Below are 22,653 nucleotides of genomic sequence, written 5' to 3'. Positions count from 1 at the left end.
AATTACACAATTACAGTCATTCCTATTTTTAGAAACTAGGGTAAGAGTTAGAGGATTTCTTAATTTTGCTAATAAAAGGAAATTCAAAACTTCGTTGTATCCCGGAAAGACTTTTGTTTTAACCCTCTAGCAACTTTGTGTGGAGATAAATAGTTCTCTTTAGAAAATGTCATTCACGCCTCGAAGTCTACTGTTTATTTTCATATAAGTCTCCGATTCTATTGTCTAAATTGATGGTTTATAATAATACTATTAAAAAAATTGATGGTTTATAATTTATATTTATATTTTAGAACCTTCCATAAGATTTTTCAAATACATGATTCAAAACCTGTTTTACTTTATATATTAATAAATATTTTTAAATATGTCTTTTATATTAATTTTTATTATTAAAATTAAATAATTAAATCATTTAAATTCAAACATAATTAATTTTTATTCCTATATTTAAATTCAAATAATTTACTTGGAAGGTGTTTTTTTAAGAGTTTTTAAATTTTTTAATAGCTCATCATTTTAATTTTCTGATGAGTTGAAGTATCGGGTCAGATGAGTCACTCTGTCTGCTGCCCGACCCGTAAATGTTATAAGAAAGAAAGGGAGGATGAGGATGCGGTAACTTTAGGCGGCACTTTTTTTGAAACCCCAACACCAAAAATACCAGTCTTAAGGATTTGAGTTCGAAACCCCCCCCAGAGCCAGACATAAACCTCTCCTCTCACACTCGCTTACTATAACTCACTAACTCAGTTATCAAATTTGTCAAGTCTATTATCGTGGGCATGGCAGGGGTAGTGAAAGCGCCGGGTGCCTTTGCCATAACTCCACACAAAGTTTCAGTCTGCATTTTGGTTAATATCTATGCTTCTCCTTCTCAAATCTCAGTCCCTTTCCCTTTCTCCTCCGTTTCTCAGCACAACCGCCTCGGCTTGTATTTATTAGCTCTCACCAAGGTATTTCCAGCGTTTTCCCCCTTTTCTTTCCAAAAATATCCTTCGCTTTTGTAGCTAAATTTTGCTTTTGGAATCAAATGGCAAGTGAAGCTTAAGTTACTGGTCTTGATGTTTGCGGTGTCAAATTTTGATGTTGCAGTCATGTGATGACATTTTGGAGCCAAAATTAGATCAGCTCATTAACCAATTGAGGGAGATTGGTGGTTTACTGGATCATTGGTTAACTGATCATGTAACTAGTCGGTTATCTTCTTTATCATCTCCTGATGATCTGTTCAATTTCTTTAACGAGTTGCGAGGTTAGCTTCTTTTTTTATTCCTTTATTGTTTTCATCACTTTTATCTTCTTCTTTTTTTGCTATTATTACTGCTATTTATTTATTTTTTGTAGAAACACTTGGGGGACCTGATTCAGGAGTTATGGAAGATGACCAGGTTATTTTGGACCCAAACAGTAACCTGGGTATGTTTCTTCGCCGCTGCATACTTGCTTTCAACCTCTTAACTTTTGAGGTATTTCTATCCTGCCTCATAAGTTGTACATAAATTTTGAATTCAATTTTATGCTTTTGTTGGAATAATCATTTGTTTTCTGTGACTAAGATATATATGAAATTGTGATGCAAGAATCAGTATAGAGATAGAGATTAAAGCATATTGTTGGTATCACCTTATGGGCTTCGTTGTGGCCATTGAAGTATAAATCTGTCAATCTATATCCTGATATTGATGGTTGGATGCATATGCTTATGAAAGTATTGAAAGGTGGGGAATTTAATTAACAATGTAGTCACTGCTGTTCTAGGGGAATTTAGTTACATTATTTATTGTTGAGTTTGTATATATTATACTTAAATGTTATAGGCCCTGTTCTGTGCTTTTCTTTTAAGTATTTATAATTTTATTTTTTCAGTTAATTTTCATGATCATTATTCTTTTTATGTATAAATAGAAGGTTGAATGTACAGTATGATGGATTCTTGTTTAAGCATAGGCTATGTTTATGACACCGACATTTGTCATGTAATGCAGGGTATCTGCCATCTTTTGACAAATATAGGGATCTATTGTAAAGAAGCCATTTCGAGTTGTTCATCTTACGAGTTGCGTAGGGTAGACGACTCTGGTAATGACTTTGAATCTTTATCTGAGGATGAGAATATGGATCTCAATCTTGTTTTCAAAAAAATAAATGAAGAAATGGAAGCAAGGAAAAGAGCCACTGAGCAAGTTTCTTTTCATCTTCATCTTCCAAAGGAACTTTCGACATTGGTGGAAGGTAGTTCCATTCTTGTAAAGAATTTGTTTGTGTTTGTAATTATTTTATGCTGTTTCAACAGGAGACTAATGGTTATACTTGTCATGATGATATGGTTGTACTGTAATTTTTCTTTGACATATTGCTAATGATATATGCTAGATCACAAAAATTGTACAACAGAAGCCAATGAATCTAGGTGTTCACTCCAAATCTACTTTCTTCAATCTTAAAGTGAAATATAAGGGATTTTTTTGGGGCAATGTTAAACCATGGCAAGCTCATAAGTAATTCAAAATGTCCTATGCTGAAGATGCCCCAGTTCTTGTGGTTGATGCAACTTTGGTTTTAGTTCGTCTCATCCTCATAACCTTAATATGCACATAATTAGGTTTCTTGTTCTGCTGTCTAAACTTTTCTTTTAAGCAAGGTGCCTTGAACTGGAATTGTTGGTTTTGAAATATGCTTTATTTATCAAAATTGAATGACTCTAAAGTTATTTTTGGTGAATTTGTGTCAAATCTTTACCATTTTACTGGTATTGCTTAGCAGTTTTGAAACTATGCATGCAGATATTGAGGTTTCTGCTGATCCTAAATCAGAGCACAATGACAAAGGCAGAGAATCTTCTTCATATGCTTCTGGTGAATTATTGAGAGATGTTGATCCGAATGGTGGGGTATTTTTGCGCACCAATTGGCAAATACAAGGCTACTTAATGGAGCAAGCTGACGCAATCGAAAAGTAAGCCACTTATTGACTTAAAATCTTTTGCATTCAACTTTTGAAATGCTAATTAAATTGAACTAAATTGCATGTCTTCTTGTGGCAGGCATGGCAGTTCTTTCACTTTGAATGCATTTGAACTGACTCTAAGGCAGCTTCAGAAGTTGGCCCCTGAGCTCCATCGTGTAGGTTGACATTTTTTTTAAGTTGCATGTGCTCTTTCTTTCATCTTGCTTTGAGTTGGTATATGACTTGTATTACATTTTGCCTCTGTTTTATTGTGGTGCAGGTCCATTTTTTGCGTTACTTGAATAATCTTTATCATGATGACTATTTTTCTGCATTGGAGAATCTTCATCGCTATTTTGATTACAGGTGACTTGGAAACTTATTTTCTTTTTGGTTAAATTGTGAATTTGCCACTATTCTATAGGTGAATATTGAAATTTGGCTCTATATTTACTTTGATTGATACTTGTAATCATACTTTTGGGTTTAATAGTAAATTTGCTTACTATAACTCATTATTGAAATTTGCCACTTTATTTTTGTTTGATTGAATTTTCCATTTAAATTTGATTTTTTATTGAATTTTTCCACATTATCTGATGCTTTAAAATGTTTAAGAGTTCATATGGGCTATTCTCCTTAAATATTGAAACCTTTTTGTTTTTCCAGATGTGTCCGCCAATATTATTATGGTCTGCAGGTTCATATATGTCTGAGGATATGTTTCTTTTCTGGCTTATCTTTTTTTGTTATTCTCTTGGCTTCCAAATATAATCTTGGATGGAAGAAGCTACTTGCTTGAAATTAACCATTCTGATAAATTTTGGCAAAATAGTGCAGGAACCGAGGGATTCGATTTTGTTCCTCCTGCTGGTTGCAATAGTTTTGGAAGATATGAGATTGCTCTGTTATGTTTGGGGATGATGCACTTTCACTTTGGGCATCCTAAGAAGGCTTTGGAGGTAACATGAGAGGACTTTATCCCCTACAATATGCCTGATTTTTGCATAACCTGGTAATTATGAAACAGTGGTTGGTAGGACTGTTGATTGGCTGAGGTGACTAAGGCTTGCCCATCTGTACTGGTCTTTTGGGCTATGCATTTGTTTAATTTATTTATTTTTTTTTTTTGGTATTTGTCCTAAATCAAAAATGCCTAGTCTTAGGTTGTCTCAATATGCTGCTTTGGCTCTCTATGCCTAGGCCAATCAGATTTCTGATGTTATTGCTTTTAGTTGTTGAGCTCAGTTGATGTATAAGATGAGAATTGAGGTCTTTTTTTTTGGCAAGAATTTCATGTCCCAAGCGTATTTGTGGAAACCATTGTAACTTGCCCCAACCTCAAGCTCTGCACAGCCTTACTGACAAGCTCACTGGAAGCTGACTTTCTTGCCACATTTGTTTTGAAATGGTGATTTTTGTGATGATTTCAGGTCCTAACTGAAGCTGTTCGTGTCTCCCAACAGGTAATTTCATTCTATCAGTCTGATGGTTTTGAATGTTAACCTGTCATATATTTCAATTTCTTTTCATACTACTAGGTCCAATGGTTTTGAATTTTTGCAGCACAGCAATGATACTTGTCTGGCCTACACTTTAGCTGCTATGTGCAACTTGTTGTCTGAGATTGGTTTCTCAACCACTAGTGGAATACTTGGATCGCCATTCTCTCCTATGATCAGTGTAGGCACTTCTTTGTCTGTTCAGCAGCAATTGTTTGTTCTCCTGAAAGGATCTCTAAAGAGAGCAGAGAGTTTGAAATTGAAGCAACTGGTAGCTGCCAATCATCTTGCAATGGCTAAATTTGATTTGACGGTAAGAATATGTACCTTTACTTGGCAAAATTTCCTTTACGACTTAATTACACAACCCCCCTTCTACATAGGTTATGCATGTTTGTCATTCATGCTACCTTGATTGAAACAGAACTATTTTCTTAGGAACGAATTTTGATGTTTTTGTCTGTAAAATGGACAGCTCTTTGTACACTATTTTTTGTGCATAACAAATTCTCTTATTAAAGAACTGTCTACAAACTGAAATGTCACTGCACATAAATCTGCAAAAGTACAAGCTTTTTAGGGCAAGTGCTAGATCATTTGTTCAAGGCTGCATCTCAAAGTGTATTTTTGCATTACCCATCTTCTCAACTTTGTTTTCAGAGGCCTCTAGCTAGGCCTCTTAAAAATCATCCCCGCGGATTGTGGATGACATCATAGCGATTTGACTGATTGATGATGGAGAATATTCTAATAAAACTTGGAGCCATGCATAGTTTCCTTGGGTGCCATGCTCATGTGTTTCTTCCTATAAGGAGATACAGAATATCTTGGAGCCGTGTATGTTGGAACTCCATATATTATAGGATACTTTCTACAGTTAGGAAAGAATGCATTTGGAACTTCAGAATTTCTGGATTTGTCTCATTTATTTTCAGTTCTTTAAACCTTTACACTATCTTATTTTTTCCAATTTATGGTGTGAATCCAAAACAATCACATTTCTTTATTCTGGACTTGCATGGAAATACTTTTTGGGTCTTATGAGCAAGTGAGCTTGAGTTATGGTTCAAATAAGCTGCATGTGCATAAATATCTCATTTGATTGGTTTAATACAATTGATTTTTAGTTATGTTGATAATTAGACTTTAGAATACTAAATTGAAAGGAAATATTGTACAGTCTCTGTTCACACAATGATGTGAATGAGATATTCATGCACACAAACAAGCCCGTGCATAGACAGATTAATAAACTTTATGGAAGAGGGGACTGATGCTCATAGCTTTTATGATGGGTCAAAATTTATTTCATTTTCTTTTCTCCTTTTATAAGCACACCATCACCTATGTAGCAGCATTAGAATAATCTTTTCTTATTGGTACTTTTAAGAGTTCTTTCCTTGTAACATCATAGACTCGAAGTTTGTCATGCTTTAGTTTGTATTTTTGTGGGGAATATTCCTGATGAATGTTACTATGAACCAATTCTAATATGATTTCTTCATCAACTTGTGTTTTGGTGTGAAAATGTTTGACAGAATATTTGGAAGGTATTTTCTTTCTCTTTCTCTCTCTCATACGTCATAAGTAGTGAGCATTGAAAAATGCCAAAAGTACGCATTATAAGAACTTCAAAAGAAAAAAGGGAAGTATCAGTAGAAGAAAGGTTCCTAAAGTCCAAAACATATGCATGCTTAAAATATAAAACACATGAAGAACTCCATATCAGAATAAGCTATAGGCTTGCTTGCATATCATGTCAGTTTCAGTCTTTAAATTGTTAGCTACTAGGTTTTTATTTATGGGGTTCATATAAACCTAAATCAAGTTAGGAAATTTGTCCTTTTCTCCAAGTTTTTTACTCTTAATATGCAAGAAAGAGCTAAATTTCATACAGCAAAGAGAATTTTCAGCCTTGATATCAGTTCAATCTTCCATTTTCATATAGCTTTGGTTCTCTGCTTATCCTTGTGTCATGTTTCCTATTGGAGTAATGAAGATATCTTTTAAGATGTGGCAGGGAACTTATATACTTGGTTCTTGTAAGGTTAATGAAATCTGTTGTACATAGGGGTCTTTTTTTTTCTGATTTTTTGTTCCTTTAATTTTTGAATCTGTTATTCCTTTAATCTCTTCTATTGTTTTAAAATGTTTAACCTTCTTATTATCACATGCAGCATGTGCAGAGACCTCTGCTGTCATTTGGTCCCAAGACTTCCATGAAGCTTCGGACATGCCCAATTATTGTTTGTAAGGTTAAGTGCTGTTCTTTATGGCATGCTTGTTTCTTGTATGTATGAGGACTTCTGCAGTTGAATTCTATTTCATAATAATATATTATCTTTGCAGGAACTACGATCTGGTTACCACTTAATCAGTGAATTTTGTTGTGAGGGCTCTACTATGACTGCAGATGGTGCTTTTAGTACTGCATGGCTTAAGAACTTGCAAAAGCCCATGGGTTCATTAGTGCTGTCCCAAGATAATGGTTCTAGGAACAATTATAATCCTTTTCTATTCTTTACACAACCAAGTTCAATTCCTGGATCTGTTATGCAGTTAGTAGGTTCTTCGTATCTACATCGTGCTACTGCATGGGAGATATATGGAAGGTGAAATTTAACAAGCACGTTTTACATTTTTTTTTTGTTTTTTGTTGCACTGCTTACTTAAGATTGTCCAGCCTTGACTTGTCATTCTTGACCCCCGCCTGGCAATTTGCGCATTCGTGCCATGTTTGTGTATATTCTCACGTCATAATTGTGTTTAAGTTATTTTTATGGATTGTCATATTTGTGTAGATCTGTCGTCTTTGTGTTTCTTTTTTGTCTTGTGTTGTGTTAAGTATCTTGTCTAGATTATCTTTTAGTCTAATTATGCTCCCAGTTCTTGTACTCTTTGCATATTTGAAATTTAGTCACTCTACTTTTAATTCCAAGACTTTAGTCCCTCTACTATTTTGGTTTAACAATTGAAGTCCAGTTGATATGATTGTAAAAATGTCTTTAAATTGGATTATGTGTCATTTAAAACAAACAAACAAACACAAAAGCTCATCTGACCTGTTTAAAACTGTGTGGAAGTCATGTGAGCAAAAAAAAAAAGTATTGAATTTTACTCCTCTTGAATATTGCTGACTTACAACCCCAAATTTAGAAACCTTACCACTCTGGATTCAACATTTTTATTTGCTCATTTGACCTTCATGCATGTAATATTTTCCTTGTGAGCAAATTTTTTATTTTAAAAATGTCAAATAGTTCAATTTATTGGAAATCCTTTAACAGTGTTATCAATGGACTTTTAATTATTAAATTGAAAGATTCAAGGAACTAAATTCTTGGGACTAAAAGTAAAGAGACAAAATTTCAAAAGCATGAAGAGTACAAGGACTGGGAGCTTAATTAGACCTTATTTTTTCCCTTGTCATATTTGTCTCTTGCAATCGTGTTGTGTCCAGCATTGGCAGGTCTGTGATTCTTCTATTGCTGACATTCTTTCCAAGTAATTGACATCAAGGGATTCCTTTTCTAAAAATGATACCTTTAGGCATTGTTTGATAAAATGAATAAATTCAATTCTGAAAATTCAAGTACTATTCTTTTAACTCTGAGAATTTTAAGTACTGAATTCAGTTATAGGTTGTTCAATACACTATTGAAATGTAAAATTTTATTAGATTTGTCATTTACAAATTTGTCAACATTTCCAATTCGTAAAAAGTTGAGGAAACAAATCAGTAGTGAACGTAAAGAATATAAGATTAGTATTATTGCTTATATTTTTTCCTTAAATATTCAGTTAATACATTAAGTACCTGAAAACTGCTTAGCATTCAACATTTTTCCTTTGAAAAATGTTCCATTAATTGGTTTCATAAATGCTGATGATTTATTAAATGCATTGAAAAAATTGAAAATTTTCAATGGTTTATCAAGCACTTCCATGGTCTACAAGCGGGAGTTGATCTGGTGATGTAAGCTACTGGTCCTCTTGGTAATACTATCAGAGTTCTTGATGCTAGCATGGACCTTTGGGTGTCTTGGTGTTTCATGACTTCCTTTCGTCGCCTTTCTTTTCTTCATTGTATCTTGTGGCAAGATCAGTAGAACTAGGAATTTTGCTCTTTGCATTTACTACCTTCACTGCTCTTTATTCGTTTACCATTTATTTTGTTTTATTATCTTTTATGGTTCCTTCACCCACACTTTTTGCGCTTTCTGAGCTTCGGTGTTGCCTCACTCTATCATTTGTTGGTACAATTGGCTAAAGCAGGAAGATTCATATTTGAATTATATGTTTGTTGTGTTTAGGTTTTGGTCTAGCTCAAATAAATCTAATTGCTTGTTACAATTGATTGCTTGATATTTTTCTTCTTTTTCTTGTCTATACTTGTCAGTGCTCCACTTGCTCGGGCAAATGCTTTGGTTTATGCAACTTGCTTTGCTGATGCTTCAAGGTAATAATCATGCAAACCGACCTAGTATTTGGCTAGGTTCTGTGTATTTCGTTTTTACTATATTTGTATATCTAAGTCTTTCTTAACTTGAGGTTTACCAAACATTGGACATCCCAGTTCATCTGATGCAGCATTAGTGCATGTGAAACTTATTCAACATCTGGCAGTATTTAAAGGCTACAAAGGTCAGATAAAATGTTGTAATGTGTTGCTGCTGGCATTATATTCCTGCATTTGTTTTTCCTACTCTGCCTTTTGCTTGACACAGGTTGATTTCTTTTTAATTGATGATTGTGTATACCTGGTTCCACTTTTACTGAAATTTGAGACTGCCTCCCTACTTATATTTGCAAATTGAAATATTAGTTAATGTCTGGTTTTAGATAATATTAGCTTTAGGCAGAATACATCATGTTTATTCTGTATCCAGATTCTGTTGTCTCATGTTCATCTGGTCACTGACACATAACCAAGGATGTGAAATAGTTAGAGAGAATGAAGTGAATTGATCTATCTGATTATTTCAATTTGGTTGAAATGCTCTTGCTTCTATAGAATTTCTTGATCACAACCATGTGCACATTCTAGCCTATACCTAAACACATGTATATCTGTTGTTACCTCTGTAATTACTTTATCATCGACTTTTAGTAATTTGTTATTTCCATACATTTTTAGAGGCTTTTGCTGCTCTTAAAACTGCGGAAGAGAAGTTTTTATGTGTATCTAAATCACGTATATTGATAATGAAGCTACAGCTGCTCCATGAGCGTGCATTACATCGGTAAGGTTACATAGTAAAATTTATATATGCAGAACTCTTCCCATATTTATTGCAAGTTTTCAATTGCTTTCATTTTTCTGATGATACTAGAGGACACCTCAAGCTTGCCCAACAAGTATGTGATGAGCTTGGAGTATTGGCATCATCTGTCACTGCTGTGGACATGGAGCTGAAGACAGAGGCAAGCCTTCGCCATGCTCGTACATTGCTTGCAGCAAAGCAATTTAGCCAGGTATGTGCTTGATATGCATGCCACATTCTTGTGTTGAGGTAAGTTACTCTATTTCCAAAAATACAAGTTAGAGGCAAATTGTAATGCAGTTTGGATTTACTATTTTAATTAAAAGTTGCTACAAATTTGAAAGGGAAGGCAATCTGAAGCTGATTCCAGGTCGTAGTTTTTCTGATGCATATTAGTCCTCAAAAACTTTCATCACTATGCTCATGCAAAAACATGCAGCATTTTTGACGCCTTTGAGTTGATAACTGGAGTGTGGAAAATATCGAACGCAAGTATTTGAGATTTTATAGAGTATCATCAAGAGTTTGACAGCTTAGGTTGTCAGCAAGGCTAGAGGCTATCAAATGCAATTAACTATGACCAATAAAACTGATTGATCTTTATGTTTCTTGAACAAATGTGATTTTTCTGATTTTGTGTTGTTAGTTTTTAGTCATCCATTGGGTCCTTAATTTCTAGCATTAACCAATATATTTTTACTGTTCCTGGATTTCCCATTTATTATTGATGATTTTTGCAGGCAGCTGCTGTGGCACACTCCCTCTTTTGCATGTGTTACAAATTCAATCTTCAAGTTGAAAGTGCAACTGTTCTTCTTCTGCTTGCTGAAATTCACATGGTATGATCATGTATTTGACAGCTATATATGCAATTTGAGATGGAACTTAGCTAGAAATTGAACTATCTATAGTGCTATTATAAATTGTAACTGTATTGCATGAAACTATTTTAGACATGATATTTATATAAAGACCATCTACATGTCCATTCTTCCTAAATAAGGTACATATATGTTTTTTCTTTTCTTTTTTGGGGAAGGGGGGGGGTGATTGTAAATTGAAACCACTGATGTTTCAGTGGCTTGCGCATTGTCATCCAACCCCATTAAATAAGGAGAAATTGAACACCATACTTTAAGGCATCTTCTTTGTGTCAGTTGCATTTTGATTATTTGGTCTTCCTTTCTTCCAACATAGGCATTGTCTTTGTGTCACATATTTGTCAAGGGGAACTTATACAAGCATTTTGTGCTTGTAATATCTGTACCTTCTATCTACAAGCATTTATTTACAATCTCATCTTTCCCTATAGACCAACAGAGTGTTTTATACCATCCTTATCTCTGTTAGACGTGTCCAAGATAGGGAAGAAAAATGGATTATTGTATAGACTAGACCTCAAAGTGTTGAAATCTTGATATTTTCCTTATTTGGTGTCACCAGAAATCAGGAAATGCTGTCGTAGGCCTTCCCTATGCATTAGCAAGCCTTTCGTATTGTCAGACATTTAACTTGGATCTTCTTAGAGCGTCAGCAACTCTTACACTGGCTGAATTATGGCTTTCACTTGGATCCAATCATGCAAAGACTGCTTTAACTCTTTTACATGGTGCTTTTCCAATGATTCTTGGCCATGGAGGTTTGGAACTCTGTGCTCGGGCCTATATTACAGAAGCAAAATGTTATCTCTCAGATCCAAGCTTCTCAGGTATTATTTTTATCATCCTCTTACGGCATTTATACCTAATTTTATTAATAAGTAGAGCAGGTGTGCTATATTTTATTTCCCTCCTTCCTCTTCTTTTAAGGTCTCACAGGATTGGGGATGTAGGAAAGGTATATCATGACTTGTTAGATTGACAACTATCTGGCTTGTTTACTTTTCTCCAATGCATGTATTGATCGACTTACCTCTCACCAATTAAATTGATTAGCATTGAGGGTTCTAGATTTATTGAAGTGAATAGACCTCTATCTTTGGTTGAAAATGAGAAATTATGCATTAAGATACATATTTCTATGTAAAACCAGACAGTTACTTAAACTAATAATTTATGCTTAGAGGCAGTTGAGATTTACCATGCTCATTATCTAGGTTTGGATTTACATGAAAAACGAAGATTAAGTTCTTTTGGACATAGAGAACTAGCTACAAAGGTTATGTTGAATATTTGCAGAGCATGGTATGTTGGAATTCAAATCTAGATTTGACTATTGAGGACTGGGAGCAAGACATTAGTCCCTCAATAAGGGGTCAAGTTTAAGATGAGTGGAATAATTGTTGTTTGATTATATAGAAGATGCAAATAAAAAGTGCAGTTACAAAATAGGATTATTTAATAGAATTTGAAATTATGAAAAGGAAATTAAGTGGTATTGATTTGACTGGTTTAACAATGGAAATGGATGAGGTAAAGGCTGTGAGAATGAGGATGTTTCTTAAACTTGATGGAGGATATGCTTACAAAGAGCATATTGGACAAGTCATTTTTCCAACTACCTTGTATGGTTTTAGGTGCCTAAAGTGAAAACTCTTTTCGAAGGCATTGGACTACTGCTTCTGGTCAGATGGTATTCGTCAATGGGTGGTATGTTCTTAGGTCATTCTGGATTGAGTTGCAAACAAGTTAGAAGTGTTTTTAGTTTAAGTTCTTTCAGAACAGGCTTTGGAACAGTCCAAAGCAACTTTTCTTATCGAATTATGCTACAAAGCTCTAAAATTAATTCATCTGATCAGAGTGGTTAAAAGTTCAATATTTCAACAAAGACATAATTATCATTTTTAATGACTTGTAATTGAAGTATGGAGTTCTTTTTGTAAAAGATCCCAACTTTTAGGATAATATGAAATTGGCCCAATATTTTTCCCTTTTCCTCCATATCCTCCTTTTTGTTAAGCTTGTTTGAATTGTAAATGTTATGTACTTACACTGCACTAACTTGTTGAGTTTCCTCACCAGTTTCCAAAAATCCAGAACTTGTGCTGGATCCCTTAAGGCAAGCTGCAGATGAGTTGCAAGCTTTGGAGGTTAGTTGACTTTTGATATGGAATGTCTACATCCTCCTTTCTCCTTTGGAATGCTGAGCATTTATGCCTTCAAGTCAAGTTCCAGTATATTTTCTGCTCTTAGGTTTAGCCATTGACAGAAGTAAGAATTCCATAAAAAAGAAAAAAAAAATTGAAACAAGAACCTACGCATTTCATTGGTCGTTAGTGTTCATATGATCCAATTGTGGGTACATATAGTAGCAGCAACGCATCATCGTTGCTTACTTTTGCTTTCATAGCAAGTATTGGCATTGTTATTAATGGGATGAAACTTGTTTTGGTCCTCAGCATCATGAATTAATGGCCGAAGCTTTCTACTTGATGGCCATTGTATTTGACAAGCTGGGGCAACCAGAACAGAGGGAAGAAGCTGCATGTTCTTTCAAGAATCACGTTATGTCTCTTGACCATCCTCATGACGTGGAAGATCCCATCCAATCCGATACCCTCTTAAACGCCTGAGCCCCGAGGAGCATAATTAAAGTAGGGTAAGCGGGTGTTTTGCCCATTCCTTTTTGATGAATTAATTATAAGGCTGATTATATGATTGCTGAAAATTGGATGGTCTTTTATTTAACACAACTGATTGAAAAAATATGTTGATTATATATGGTGATTAGGTTATTGTGTTTGGTGAAAATTCAGTGATTTTAGGCGAGGTTGATCATAGATTTGCTTTGCCTTTGACAGTGATTTTGTTTGAATATAAAATGATCAATAACTTGTAACCCGAGTAAAATGAAAAATTAATTATACCGACTTTAATATGGGAATTAAAATTTTGTTCTCCCAAAATGATAGATTAAAAATTATTTTAATTTAATTAAAAGATAAAATATAAGGATGGATGATCCATGAGTCCTTAAAATTCGATTGGTTGGAACTCCATTACAAAAATTAAATTGGTGATTAAATGACATCATAAATATTAAATGATGTTGATTGAGTTTTAGTTTGGTTAGCATTAACATTGTTGTAAGTGTCAAAGGACATGAGTTTGAATGCATTATTTTCTTATATAATAAGTAGAATTACTCAAAGTTCACTTCTAGCCTTGAAAGATAATCTATAAAAGTGTGTTTAAATTTATGTTTTTTTGCATTGATAATAATATCAATTATATTAAGGCTCAATTTACAATTTTAAGCAATTTTATATAAAAAATATATAGTTATAATCATTCGAATTTTGACATCTCTCTTATCAAATTTCAATTATTTACCATTAAAATTTTGAAGTCATTTTATCTCAATAGTAAAAAAAATTACGTATTCCATAAACTAGTACAAGTTTTGATGGAAAAGAGAAATTGACTTGAAATCAATTTTACCTTTATTAAATTTGATAAGAACAAATTATTATTTCCAAGATTATATATTATTTATAAATAGCTCATCATTGATAGCATTATATATTTTAAGTTCTATAAAACTGAATCTTACAAAGATATAAAAAAATATAGATGTTTAATATTTTATAATGTTATTGAATTAATTTTTAATTTTTTAAATATATAGCGTTATAAATTATAATTTATTTAAAAATAATATTATAATATTAAAAATGATAGTTTTATAAAAATTGTAAAAAACTTTGGGTGAGAAAAGAAAAAACTTTTATGCACATCCATCAATTAGTCATTTTATTATCACAAGTTGCAGATTTAAGTTCATAACCATTGTGCACAGAAAGTCCCATGGAGGTCAACCAATTAAATAGGATTCATTTGACCCACTTGACTTAACTCAATTCGTGAAATTCATGAAAAAATTCATTTACTTGAAGTCTTGGTGGCCCAATGAAACACTCTAGTAAAACTAGAGTTATCAAGGTAATTAATGTAAATTCTAAGGGATAAAAATGTATGGAGTTTAAAATCGTTAGGACTCTTATCTTATAGATAGGCACTAATCTCAATTTTTATAATCATCTCATTGGATCTATAAATAGAGGCCTTCCATATTGTATTTTGTTGTTGAGTTAGAGAATATATTTGAGAGCATTCACTCGAACACTTGCTGTGCATTGCTTTCTTGTGGCTTTTCAAGCTTTTTCGTTACTCCTTTGCTTTTGAGTTGCTTTCGTGCTTTTGAGTTGCTTTCACTCTATTTTCGGTGCTTTAGAGAATTTCTTAAAGAATTCTCACTTTTCGGGAGTTAGGCTGACTTAGTGATGGGTGTCGAATCCACCAAAAATAATTCCTACAAAATAGCTTTAATTAGTAGTAGAGTGGTAGTAGGGTCGAGTCCACAGGGATTGGATGCGATAATCAACTTTCGAGTCTGACTTATGATTAGGATGTCGTGTCAAGGGTCGTGGCCAGAGTCGTGCCCACGATTAAAAACGTACCAGAGTCAAATGTAATGAGCCTTAGCCTTAGACTCGGTCAATTCCGTGTTGAGAATCGATCTTCGAAAATTAATCTTCTCCTCCAATTGATAAGCTGGTTATAGCGGTTAAGAACGTCCTAACCACCAATTCTTCCTTTAGTAGCTGGTTTCGATACGACCTACGAACCAACCCTTACCGATTATCTAACTGAGATACACGTGTTCCCGATTCAAGATTCCGACAACCTTGCGTTCTGAAGAACCCAACTTGAATCAACGGCCTCAACCGCGTGGGTCGTTTAAACCTGATAACCTCTTCCTCGATTTGTTCTCGGAAATCCGAATACAGCACGACCGACTTAAATTTCCAACTGTAAGCAAACATGACTCCAACCCAACGTGCACTTTGACTTGAAATCGAATTCAACTTTAAGGGATGATTGGTCTATCCCGATACTTAGGAAAAAGGCAACTACCGATTGAAAGGATTTTAGACGCGAGTACGAATCTCACAATTCTCGACCAAAAAGAACACCGGCCTAAAGCTAAGAAAGAATTTAGTGGAGCATGAATTTATTCATGCTTGAAAGTGATGATGATGGATTTATGTGAAAGGTGATGGAAATTGGAAAGGAAAAACACTTTGAAGGCAATTAACCCAATTTGACAAAAGAAACAAAACTAAATGAAAATTGACAGAGTGCTAAACTCCAATTTGAAAAGGGAAAAAGAGAGTATTTCTATTCCAAGTAGAAGTAGGAATACAAAGACAAGAGATGATTTTCTAAGAACTAAAAGCCCCTATTTATATAGATAGAGTTTACTAAAAATAGCTTAATCCTAAAATAATAAAATAAAATAAAAATAATAAAATAATAAAACAAAATAAAATAATATATTCTATTTTTAACTTTTTATAAAGTCAAAATTGATGTTAAATCTTTGGCCTTCCCATCTTTATGATTTGGCCCCAACTCAATGATTTGTCTTTCAATTTGGCCCCTTTTTGCTCGTTTTTGACCAATTGCATCCCTGACAAGATTAAATCATAAAAACACCAATTAAGCAGGGATTAATTCAGAAATAAACCAAATTAGATACAAGAATTATGTAAATTAATGTGTTTATCAACTCCCCCTACTTAGCTCATGCTTGCCCTCAAGCATGTTTGTTCTTTCAAACATTAAATTTTGTTCTACAATTTATCAAAAATCGAGCCTCTTCTTTGCATACATAATCAATGTAAACAACTTAGGCAAAAATAAATAAATGCTCAAGATATAAAGTTTGATCAACAAGTGTCGTAAAATTGAAATATGCAAACTAAATAATTTCATTAAATTGAGTTTGAATCCAATAACTTGCAAGGCATTATTAATTAACTACGCATTAGAAAAATAAAATTATTGACGTGGTCAAACTTTTTTACGCGAACTAGGATGACAACCCAAGCACCCTAGCCCGGTTACTCAGTTCAATCAGTCTTAAAATTTTATTTATTTATTTATTATATATTATTTCTATTTTTTTTGGAAGCTTAGTTAGCGGAATGTTTATAAGTTATCGACTTGTCACTCGAACCTTTTTACGCGAGATAAGATGACAACCCAAGCACCTTACCCCGATTACTCAATCCGGTCACATTTTCGAAACTTCACTCATAACTTGAACCTTTATTAATTTGCTTATTTATTCATGCACAAGCAAATATATTTTCCAAACAATCAATTTATACGAAAAATCTAGCTACATATATCAACTTTAAAACACAAATATCGATTATCTATATACTTGAACATTTTAATTCAAAATTTTCCCAATTTGTCCAAATTAACTAAGTATGAGATTAAAGGCTCAATGTTTAAATAAACTATCGAATGAATTTAACATAAGATTAAACATATGCAAAAGAGAGACATGCAGCAAAAATCATGCATATTTACCATCCATCCCCCCTACTTAATCAATGCTTGTCCTCAAGCATATATATGAAAGAAAAGTCAGCAGCCCAAATTAAATAAAAAGAAAAAGTAAAGGATACTCCCCATATATGTTAAGGACGTTGTTGGTGTTGGGAGTAACGATTCTGTAGGATGTCGAGGATTGTGGAGACTTGGGTTTCCATTGTTCCAAGACGAGCCCCGATTTGGCTTAAACGGTCCTCTACGGTTAGAGGTTGTTCCTCTTGTTCTCGAGTAGCAAAATGTGGGCATTGGCGAAAAACCATATTCTCACAAGCAGTCCGTGTACCTGGAGGAACAAAATAACACGCAGTAGGGGTGCCGACAAGCAAACACATAGAATCCAAACAATATTTATCTAGGCTGCCCATCTGATACGCACATGTCAAGGACGAGAAATCGATTTTAGAGGGAAAAAGTATAGAGGTTAAGTTCGTAATATACGAGCCAAGTATTAGAGGACGATTACAACGCAAAACAGCATGAAAATTTCATGCAAACCAATATCCTAAATTAACTTTATAACCGGAATGCATACACCACAAGAAAAATAATTCAGTTCTCGTTAAAACAGCGGATGAATAGTTTCGTCCCAAAAAACTAAATGCCTAAAATCAGTGAATATATCTTAAAACAGGTTCATACACTAATAAGTCTTTGTGGTTTTTGGATTATAAAGTTGATTAGAATTGGTTAAAACACGATAGGCATCTTGAGCATTAAAGTCGCTCGAAATGTCTAACAGAGCAGTATGATTGGAATCGGATTGAATATTATCAGGGTCAACGAAACCCATGGCAACATTAAAATCAGATATCGACATTCGAAAGTCCTTTCCAAGTAGACGAAATCAGACAATGCTTTGTGTTTCAACTGTCTGTAATGCATTAACATTGAAGCTAAATGTGGTGTAAAACTCATAGATTAACTCATAATATGCATGACAAGAAATATTTGCAAATGAGCTCCAAGTAATAACATCAAAATAATTAATTACAGCATCATGAATATCTAACAAATCAAGAGTGGTGGAATTGATTTGCTTACAGACCGGGATTGGACATTGTCAAATGTCGTCGTATCGTGTGCGATGCTCTGGGTTGAAAAATCTAAAAATCCTCGTAATGGTCCTTTGGTAGGAATTGTGTTACCACGACCTCGTCTATTACGCTGATTATTTCGTGTTGGTCGAACATATACGTTGGGCGATGGGGGAAGATTTAAATTTTCAGCAGCGTCAGTACTGCTGCTTGATGGTGTCGGTGGCTCACGTCTCGACTGTTGATGGCTTCGAGTAGACCGTGTTTGACGTGGACTAACACGTTCATTCGTGTTCGAAAGAGCCTCGACATGGTCGCTAGAGGTTTGAGCCTCGTCCGAATTACCTGCATAATATGTTAGTAAAGGCAAAGGAGGTTGAGGTTCAAGAATCGACCTTTCGGTAGGAACGGGGTTGCTGTCTGAGTGTTTTATGATAATCAGAGTCGGGTTTCGTGGGCGACGAGTTCTCGTTGGTGGGGCCGTTTGTCTAGGAGAAGGATGAGAAGGTTCATCGTCGGCGATATCGACAACTGGAGGCGCAGAGAACTGATGTCGATTTCGATTAAGTGAAACTGAAAAGTTTTCAGCCGTTTTTTTCCGGGTTCGAACCATGGTTTCTGTCGTAGATGCAGACGTTTTAGATAGTTTTGGGAGTGTTGGATAGCGGCGGCGCACGGCGACGGTGGCGGTAGATGGTACTATTTTGGCCGATTTTTGAAGGGTGAAGGTGGGGGTGTCGATGTTGGCGTCGGTTAATGTGGTGGGTAGAGGTTTTGGTGTTTCAAAGAAGAAAAAAAAGGGAAAAAATAGGGGTTGGGGGAAAGAAACGGCGGCGCACGGTAGAAGTCCTTGTTCGGTGACAATAGTGTGTCGCAAGTGGGAGGTTACTGTTCGGCGGTGGTTCGGCGATGGGGAGGGCGTCAGACGGTGGTGGCAAGAGGGAGGGAAAAAGAAAAGAAAAAAAAATAGAGGTGGGGCGTGGGTGAGGGGTCGACGGTGGCGCGGTACAAGGTGGGCTGGCGAGGTGCGACGACGGTAGTAGACGACGGTTGGGGGATTTGTTTGGAGGTTGGGTTTTGTTTATGGAGAAGATGGAGAAGAAATTGGGAAGTTAGGGATTTTGGGTGTTCAAATTTTTATTTTTTGTTATTATTTTTTTATTTGGGTTTTTTAGGTTGGGTGAGGTATTTGGGTTAGGTATTGGTGATTGGGCCAATCTTGGGTATTGGGTTAGAGTGGGTATTATTTATGGTGGGTTGTTTGGGTGGGTAGGTTAATTGGTTTGGGTTGATGGATATTGGGTTGATGGATGGGTAGTTTTGTATTTAGGTTTGGGTTGGTGGGTTAGTGGGCATGGTAAGTTAATTGGGTTGGTTAGAAATTTTATGGATGGGTATTTTAGTATGTGGGTAAATGGTGTATTGGGTATTTATTGGATTTAGGGTTTGGATTTAGTTTTGGGATTTCATAAAGGCTAAGAAATTTGGGTTTTTTTTTCACTATCACTAAATTAGCAAGTCGTGTCCACGCCATCATCATTATCCAAGAAAATTCTTATCCTCCCTTACGTTCCTGAAAACATCAAAATGAACTAAAATAAAAATTTATTTATTTACACCCTAAATTCTACTTGAACTAAAAATTAAATAAAAGAGAATAAATAAAAATAAATTTAGGTTGCCTCCCAAAAAGCGCTTTTTTTTAACGTCGTTAGCTCGACGACCTGGAAATTTATTTAGCCGACTCTTCAAGGACTAATTCTTCAACCAAGTAGACTTGAAAGTTTTTGTAAAAAAGCTTTAAGCGTTGCCCGTTGACTTTGAAAATTTTTCCGAATTCCTCGCTTTTGACTTCGACTGCACCGTGTAGAAATACGTGAGTAACAATAAAAGGCCCTAACCACTTAGTCCGAAGCTTACCTGCAAAAATTCTTAATGTAGAGTCATAAAGTAATACTTTTTGGCCTACCACAAATTGTTTGCGGTTTATCTTTTGGTCATTGTACGCTTTACCCTTATCTTTGTAAATTTGGGCACTCTCATACGCTTCTCGTCGAATTTCCTCAAGTTCCTGGATATTTAATTTATGATGCTTACCTGCAGCTTCCAATTCTATGTTGCATAGTTTGACCGCCCAAAACGCTTTATGTTCTAGCTCAACAGGGAGATGACATGGTTTACTGAAAATTAGTCGATAATGAGACATACCTATAGGTCCTTTATAAGCTGTTCGGTATGCCCACAATGCATCGTTAAGTCGTAAACTCTAGTCTTTCTTATCTGTCTTAACGGTCTTCTCCAAAATCAACTTGATTTCTCGATTCGACACCTCCGCCTGACCGTTCGATTGTGGGTGATAAGCTGTAGCGACTCGATGCACTACTCCGTACTTTTTCAAGAGCGTATCAATTACTTTATTACAAAAATGCATCCCTCGATCGCTGATAAAAGCTCGCGGTGTGCCAAACATGGAAAAAATACAACTTTTCAGAAAATCGACTATTGTTTTGGCATCAGCACGACGGGTAGCTTTTGCTTCTACCCATTTTGACACATAGTCAACAGCAAGTATAATATAAACATTACCGAACGATGAGACAAAAGGGCCCATAAAATCAATGCCTCATATATCGAAAATTTCACAGACATGTACAAGGTTTAGAGGCATTTCATTTTTTCGGCTCAAGTTTTCTATCCTTTGACATTTTTCGCAAGTTTTACAAAACAGATATGCGTCACGAAAAATATTTGGCCAATATAGTCCACATTCGAGTACTTTATGTGCAGTTCGTTTAGGGCCAAAATGTCCACCGCATGCATAAGAATGACAAAAGGATAGAATTGATGTTACCTCAGTTTCAGGAATGCATCGACGAATTACTTGGTCAGAGCAATACTTCCAAAGATAGGGGTCATCCCAAATATAGTATCGAGACTCACATTTTATCTTATCTTTTTCAGATCGAGAAAGGTTAGGAGAGACCATACCTGTAGCAAGATAATTCACTATGTCTGTACACCAAGGAAAAATTGCCTGAGCAGCAAGCAAGTTTTCATCCGGAAAATCATCTTTAAGTAGTGTTACGTCCTTTGATGGAGGAATTCGGCTCAGATGGTCAGCCACCAAATTTTCACGTCCCTTTTTATCTTTTATTTCGAGATCGAATTCTTACAGAAGTAGTATCCACCTTATAAGTCTCGGTTTTGCTTCCTTCTTTCCGATCAGATATTTGAGGGCTGCATGATCAGAAAAAACCACAATCTTAGTTCCTAATAAATATGAACGAAATTTTTCTAAGGCAAAGACTATAGCTAGAAACTCCTTTTCAGTGGTTGAATAATTGACTTGGGCAGCGTCTAAAATTTTAGAGGCATAGGAGATAATGTATGGTTCCTTCTCGATCCTTTGTCCAAGGACTGCTCACACGCTAGGTCACTAGCATCACACATTATCTCAAAAGGATAACTCCAATTTGGTGGTTAAACAATTGGTGCCGAAACGAGCTTATGTTTGAGCGTGTCAAATGCTTCTCTGCACGATTGGTCAAACTCGAACTCCTTGTCTTTCTGTAATAGGTGACAGAGAAGTTGCACAATCTTCGATAAATCTTTAATGAACCTTCTGTAGAAACCTGCATGACCAAGGAAAGATCGAATCTCCCTCACAGTTGTGGGGTATAGTAGTGAGTTAATGATGTCGATTTTTGCTTTATCGACAGAAATTCCCTCAGCAGAAATAATATGACCTAGAACTAATCCCTTGTCTACCATAAAATGGCATTTCTCATAATTTAGAACAAGATTAAATTTTAAGCATCTTTTCAGAATTTTTGCAAGATTAGTCAGACATACCTCGAATGACTCACCATATACAATGAAGTCGTCCATGAACACCTCGATTATTTTCTCAATGTAGTCCGAAAATATGCTTACCATGCATCTCTGAAAAGTGGCTGGTGCGTTACAGAGTCTGAACGGCATCCGTCTGTAAGCGAATATGCTGAATGGGCACGTAAACGTCGTCTTCTCCTAATCCTCCGGTGCCACTGGAATATAAAAAAAACCTGAGTAACCATCAAAACAACAATAGTAAGACTTTCCTGCTAATTGTTCTAACATCTGGTCAATAAAAGGAAGTGGAAAGTGATCTTTCCGAGCTAAAGAATTCAACTTCCTGTAATCGATGCAGACTTTCCACCCGTTTTAGACCCGAGTGGGAGCCATCTTACCTGTCAAATTCTCAATTACGGTCACTTCGGTCTTTTTTGGGACGACGTAGATTGGGCTAACCCAATTGCTATCGGAAATGGGATAGATCATTCCAGCGTCAAGTAGCTTTTTGACCTCTTTTCTCACCACTTCCATCATAGGTGGATTGAGACGCCTTTGAGCCTCTCTTTTGGGAACAGCATTATCGACAACTTGAATTTTGTGCATGGAAGTCGATAGGCTCAATCCCTTGATGTCGGCTATTGTCCACCTAATTACCTCTTTATAGTCCCTAAGGACTCGTACCAAATTTTCTTCTTCTACCCTCGAGAGTTTACTCGAGATTATC

At 35.2% G+C, this 22,653-nt stretch overlaps 1 protein-coding gene across 1 annotated transcript; it reads left to right on the top strand.

Annotated features, from left to right (window-relative positions):
• Window positions 1-532: 532 nt before the first annotated feature.
• On the top strand, window positions 533-13,485 carry LOC107924510 (anaphase-promoting complex subunit 5). Its single transcript, XM_016854995.2, has 20 exons — window positions 533-956; window positions 1,096-1,255; window positions 1,348-1,469; window positions 1,989-2,235; window positions 2,787-2,958; window positions 3,047-3,125; window positions 3,230-3,315; window positions 3,785-3,911; window positions 4,383-4,415; window positions 4,516-4,764; window positions 6,629-6,706; window positions 6,801-7,063; window positions 8,851-8,910; window positions 9,028-9,095; window positions 9,589-9,694; window positions 9,785-9,926; window positions 10,456-10,554; window positions 11,159-11,423; window positions 12,676-12,743; window positions 13,053-13,485. Exons 1-20 carry the CDS (start codon window positions 786-788, stop codon window positions 13,224-13,226), a joined length of 2,769 nt encoding a protein of 922 aa, XP_016710484.1. The 5' UTR covers window positions 533-785; the 3' UTR covers window positions 13,227-13,485.
• The last annotated feature ends 9,168 nt before the right edge of the window (window positions 13,486-22,653 follow it).

This window comes from Gossypium hirsutum, chromosome A11 (genome assembly GCF_007990345.1).
Source record: "Gossypium hirsutum isolate 1008001.06 chromosome A11, Gossypium_hirsutum_v2.1, whole genome shotgun sequence".
In the NCBI taxonomy this organism is placed as follows: Eukaryota; Viridiplantae; Streptophyta; class Magnoliopsida; order Malvales; family Malvaceae; genus Gossypium; species Gossypium hirsutum.
The sequence above is the reverse complement of the archived record's forward strand: the minus strand, read 5'-3'. Positions and strand labels throughout refer to the sequence as shown.